A 6,286-nucleotide genomic window follows, 5' to 3' on the forward strand; every position below is an offset into this window, starting at 1 on the left:
CCTTCTGTTGCCAGCTGCCACTATTTTTCGGCAGCAGTGGCAGTTCAGCGACAGAGTTGCCCGGAAGTAATTCTCTGGGGTGCGTTGGGAGCCATTGGTCTCTGTGGCTGAAATTAAAAACTCCAGTTGCTGCCAACAAAAATAGGCAAGTTTGAAGAGGTCCTTGGAGGCTACAAGTTCACCACTGCTTCTATACAGGGAACTAATTGTATTTCATTAGCCTGTAATACATTCTGGTACCTGGATTGTGTCCTGGCTTGTGTCAACAAGAATATTTACATAATAAATAACTCTCTGTGATTATGGGGGAGAAATTAGCAGACCAATCTTTGGTGAGAAAAGATGGGTAAATATGAGGATCAGATAAGGTGAAATGGGAAAAAGTCAAAGCATTTAAACAAAACAAAGTATCATAAGAAAGGGCAAAAGATAAGAAATGTGAGTAGTGCTTTCCCCCTTTCTTGATTTGATAGCTATCTTAGCTGCAAAGGTCAAATTCTGAAACTACATGCAGTAAAGGATGAATGATGTAATCGTTTGACAATTTGAGAAAAACATTTGGACAAACATAACTAATTCAGATGCTACCATCAAGAACTGCATGTCATGGCTGCCTTATCAGTAGCACATGAGAAAGGTCAGGAAGGGGTGAACTTCAGGCCAGGCAGATAGCTCATAGAGAATGACAGTAATAAGAATGGCTATGTGGACTTTCTGAGTTCTTCAGATGCAGCTTATGCAACAGTGAAAGCGCATGGAGTGTGGAAATGCAGTGCCACTCATCCCCCTGACCTATCTACACCAGGGTTCTAAAAAAAGCTCACTCTTCCATATTAAGAAACTAGGACAAAGAGAAGAACCTGTATAAAGTTAGCCCTACATTTTGTGAGCATGACAAGAGGCTCTGTGTGAGTATTTTTGCATACTCTTTAATGTGAGGAGCATGACAATCAGTACATGACATCCATTTTCCTGATCTGGAGGTGCTCTGTGCTTACTTACTTACTTACTTTACTTTGGCGATCCCTCGTAGGCTGAGGATGATGGTCCTCCATTTGTGGGGTCTTGGGGGTGGGTCCGTAGGTAGCTGAAGAAATCTATTCTTGATCCGCATGACATCCATTTTCCTGATCTGGAGGTGCTCTATGCACATACACAACAAAGGACACTTTACACACGTAATATGGAACCAACATAGCCAGGGGTCAATGGAGGCATAGCTGGCCCTTGCAGTCCTACTGTGGCCCTTCCCATGTGTACTTTAAATATATAAGGCAGAGCAACCAAACCTTCTTTCTGTTGCATTCTCTACATGTGTGCCAAATGTTTCTCAGTAACCTCTGTGCATATGTTTTGGACTCCATTTGAATACTCTCTCTGCATAGAAAGAAGTCTGTATTCTCATAGAGCTCTACTGCATAATGGGATATTATGTTGGACAGTGCCACAGTTCTAGCAGTTCCATATTGATCTGAGCCTTTGTGATGTATATTCGGAAACTCTATTGACAGACTGCTATTGAAAACTTTGGAGAGAAAGTTTTTAAATGTTCAAAGTCTGGCAAGAAATATCCAAATGGTTGTTCAGAGTTGATTCAAGGACAGTATCTGACCACAGCAAAAGTACATCATTGTTCTCACAGTTTAGATGATGGCACGCATTTCTCATCAGCATTATTTTTAACAGCTTTCATAGCTCTCTTCTTGGCAATGATTCAGACAATTGCAACTGCATATATTTTAATCCTCTTATGAAGTTTGGTACAAACAATTACTTTTTATGTAATGACACTGCTATCACAAGGCACAGCACAGAAACCACATAAAAACCCTGTCCTTTGCATACCTAACAAGGAATGGATTTCATTGAATGCAGTGACTTTGCTTCTGGCCTAGCTTGATGCCTAGGAATTGGGAGAATAAGATCATGTCTAGTGAGGCAAATCAGATTTCTATTGGTGGTGGGGAGCCAGAGTGGTGTATGATTTGAGCATTGGACTATGAGCCTGGAGACTATGCCTGGAGACTATGACACTGTGCTGGATCAGAAAAAGGGTTATTTAAGATAGGGTTCTGCTTTCACAGCAGGCAAAGAGATTCATAAGCTGAGTCTTATTCCAGGAGAAAAATGGAATAAAAATAAAAGTACATCAGATGTCATTGTCCACTTATCCACTGCCCAAAGAAGGAACCTATTACAAAAAGTGAGGGCTTAGTTTTGCATTTTAGTTGCTTCAGATAATTTATATTACCTGCAAATATAAAAATAGTTACTATAATATATGCAGAAATAGCATATCTAACCATGGATGTAACAAAAGATTATGAACAAGTGTGTTTACACAGTTTGTTATTGAGATGCTAACTTCAAGGCTGCATTCTCTTTTCTCTGGCTCTTGAAACCGGACATAGATTGGTCACAGACTTTCAAATAGAAGATACTTTTCTGCAGAAAACTGTCATCTCAGGACTCTGTAAACAAAGGCCTGCCCTTTGTAAAAAACTTTAGCACCTTGGATACTTCCTTTAAAAGTTGGACTGAAATGTGGAATGGATTCACCACCTCACTGACATAGAAACTGCAACTGAGAGAAAAGATTTCTAAAAATGATATTTAAAACCATATAGTTAAGCCAAGGATGACTTTAAAACGAGGAGTTCATAAGGGTTACTGCTTTTGATCACATGAGCAGCTTTTTCTTCTTCTTATTTTAACTGGATTCCTCATGCATTTAACCCCCATAGATTGTTCCAGAGTGTAGCAGCTTGTTGTATTGAATCTTGAATTTTTTTATCTGCTGCCTTATGAATTGTAATGAACGAGATCACAGTTGTAATAAGTCATGTGACTGCTTGCAATGTACCACTGTTGCTATGATGATATCTAAACTTGGATGTCCTCTAATTTCCTTATAACCGCATACTGATAAGAATGGGCTATTGGGAATTGGTTTGCTACTGTGCAGGATTCCTTCTCCGCCCCACACTTCCTAACCATCGCCTTTGATGGTCTTATAACCTTGGAGATGCATTTGATCTGAAATTCTCCAGAGGAATCATCGTATTTATCAGACAGGAAGATTCCTGCATTGATGTCTCAGGAATTGCTTCGAGCTAGTATGACCTCTACAGTCTCACCAGGGACTAAGCCTTTCATACAGGCTTTTATCTCTTCCTGTTGACCTAATTGCTGTAACCCTTTCTTTGCCGGTTTATCAACTTCTCCATCTTTTCAGGAAAAAAAAAGAGATAGTGCCTGTGCAAAACATGGCTGCAGAGGACACATTGCACAGTTGGAATATATGAATATTTCATCCAAGAAGGAATTTTAGGTCAGGATAACTGTGGCATAGTGTCAGTGGATTGGCACTTCCTTCACCACCACACTCCCTTTGAAGATTTCACTGGTGCCAGGGTTTTGCCATCCTTTAAGAGCAGGCTTGTGGCATCACAAAGAGCTGAAGGAAGATGAGAGGGAGAAGGAAGCCACCGGCTCAGCTTGTGTAAGCAGCAGATCTAGCAGAATTACACTGCTGGCCTTTGTCCACAGTGCTGTAAACTTATAGTCCAATTAGATTGTTTAGTATGTTTTTGGCAGAGGGCCTCCCCCATGCAGTGAAAGGCATCTGTTTGTCTTGGCATTCTTTATTCGCCTCCTTCAGTATGCTGTGTTTGGGGACTGGGTGTTACGATGGTAAATATGGGTTTAATCCTCTGTCTACCAGTGGGAGAAAAAATAGGTTAATTCTGGCAAACACATATTTCCTTTAATGTCTTGTTTGAGTCTGAGGAGACATACCAAGGGTGACTGGATTTTTCAGATCTGCTTTTCAAGGACAGAGAGGAAGGCACGGCTTTGGAAAGAAAGTCTTCAGGACCCCTTTCTAGTCACTGTGGAAATCTCTGCAGTTTTTTACCCTCCAGCATTAGAAAAAGGAGAAAAAAGAAAGCTGTCTTTTTGAGGAGCATCTGGATCTTTTCCAATGAAAGGAAAGACTACAAGCAAAACAACATTCCCATTTCCCTTTTGCTTGCTTAGCATGATATTGCCGAAGTGCAACTACAAGCAGGTGGGAATGATGGGATCTACATCCTAACAAGATCTAGAGGGCCACATGTTCCAATGCTTGTTATAAAAGATGGCAAAGAGAAAGTCCCAGGATATCTATGAACCAATGTGTTGCACTCAGTAAGTTGATAATCACTCAAATCTGTGGAGACTGGAGGGGGGGGGGGGGGGTTACCTTCTCCTTCAAATCCACATACCATATTTAGGCTTTAGACCACTAGTTAGCCCACATTTGCTAGGCTTAGGGGCCCACAGCCTCTTTGAAAATGAACATGCTTACTGTGGGTCATCACAACATTCATTCAGATTTTAATTTTGGCTTAATTCTTCTAGTGGATAAGTGGCAGACCAAATGCAAAACCCAAATTAGTCATCCAATATGAGTTGAACAGATTAGTGATCAGAGTTCCTGCTGTTTTGTCATTTGGTAAAAACCAGTCAACTAATTTTGATCAGGGCTGCAATTTTAAAGACATTAACCTTTTGGGACCCTGCTGTGGTTAACTAAATTAGGGCTTCTTAAACATTTTCATTCAAAATTTTGGCCTGAGATATTTTTATTTATGAAGGCATATGAAACAGGTATAAAAAGCAATCATATACTGACAACAAATTAGCGTTTGCAATGCTTGTTAACTAGGTTGATTTTCCTTTTTGTGAAGTACAGCTGAAACATTTTCTGCAGAGTACAGATTTTTGCAAATGTCTAAAATAGCCACAAGGTGATGTTCTGAAAACTATCGACTATTGCTAATTTTTTTTTCAGGACCCCAGCATTGAGTTAAGGGGACCCCATCTGGGATCAGGGCCCACAGTCTAAGTAGTAGTAGTTTAAAATTACTGCTCCACAAATTCCTTGTATCCACAAAGTGAAGTTTAATACAGGTATAATACAGGAAAATAGATATCTCAGGAACAGAAGGGAGAGGAAGAATAATTCCTGCTCTCTGAATACCAATCTTAACTCAAGTTGTTTTCACATTTTTGTTTGGATTAACTGAAATAAAAAGGGCACCAAGCACATCTAACTTCACCCTCACATTTTAGTTATATTCTCCAAAACTACAATGCTCTATGATAAAGATCTTCTGGATAACAACTTGTGCCATTTACTATGTCCATGAGAAAACAGCTCAATTGTTTTAAACGTTATAACTCCAAGTGTGGAAATCTCTTACCTCAACAGATTTCATGCCTATTTTAGAAATAAAATAGGTTTATAGAAATATATTTTAGAAATGAAACTGGCTTAGTGAAAGATATTTACTGAAATACCGTCATAATATATTTGAACAAAGCAAAGTTGTACATGATCTTACAGCAATAGTTTTTCACCACCAAGACTTGTTTACAATATTATACATATCTGAGTTTCTCTCAGTAATATACTTTTTATTTACAATGCCAGGGAAGTTTTAGCAGTCACACAATCTCTACAAATATACACATGACATAGGTTTGTAAGCAATACAAATCAATCACTAAGTTCTTCCTCATCACTAAAATATGCACTTTTTTTGATCCGTGGTCGTCTTGAATCTGATGTTGAGGTTTCACCTGCAAGCTGTATTGCCCTTTGTTGTTCTTCTTCAATTTTAGCTTGCTGTAAGAAAACAAAATGATTTCAGAGATGGCCCATAGCCTGATTTCTAAGCCAATATAGGGCCACAAAGAAGGTTGCTCTGTTCTAGAACAAAATCATTGGGAAGAATTTTTTTTACTGTGAAGGAAGTCAGCAGCCCATTTCTCTAGTTCCTACTTGGGCTGTCTGTCTTGTATACATGTGCATGTATACACACATACAGCATTTCTTCGGACATTCCCCTCCCTTCACATCCAGTGGTATTACTATCCCTTCCCATTTCTTACAGTCCTTAGGAAAGACTCTATGGCTTTAGTGAAGAAAATCATATTAAGGATACTGGGAAAAATATCAACAGCATTCCAGCTGGAGCCAAAAATCCTTTCACTTGCAATCAAGTAGTAAACAATAAAAGGATACCTATCTGGTTCCAAGAAAAGAGGATGTGGTTCAGATCCCCTCCAGCCTTGCAGCAACTATAGCATTATGAGTGAATTATTAACACACTGAAAAATGACCATTCCACTGAAATAGCATGGCTGAAAACCAAGGGTGGGTTTCTTGTGGACGTGGGCAGCATGTATAGCTCTTGTTCCCTCATTCACTCTCTGGGCTTCAAACTCTCCAATTTGGAAG

At 39.4% G+C, this 6,286-nt stretch overlaps 2 protein-coding genes across 2 annotated transcripts in view; one reads left to right on the forward strand and one right to left on the reverse strand.

The window, feature by feature from the left end:
• Nucleotides 1-6,286, forward strand: part of pphln1 (periphilin 1) — a 75,866-nt gene that overhangs the window by 28,362 nt on the left and 41,218 nt on the right. The window lies entirely within an intron of this gene.
• The window catches only part of zcrb1 (zinc finger CCHC-type and RNA binding motif containing 1), a 5,315-nt gene continuing 4,346 nt past the window's right edge, over nt 5,318-6,286 (reverse strand). Inside the window, exon 8 of the mRNA XM_003221194.4 lies at nt 5,318-5,671. Within this exon, the coding sequence (XP_003221242.1) occupies nt 5,543-5,671 (129 nt within the window). The 3' untranslated portion in view covers nt 5,318-5,542. The remainder of the gene's footprint in view (nt 5,672-6,286) is intronic.

Source organism: Anolis carolinensis, chromosome 5, assembly GCF_035594765.1.
Source record: "Anolis carolinensis isolate JA03-04 chromosome 5, rAnoCar3.1.pri, whole genome shotgun sequence".
Taxonomy (NCBI): Eukaryota; Metazoa; Chordata; class Lepidosauria; order Squamata; family Dactyloidae; genus Anolis; species Anolis carolinensis.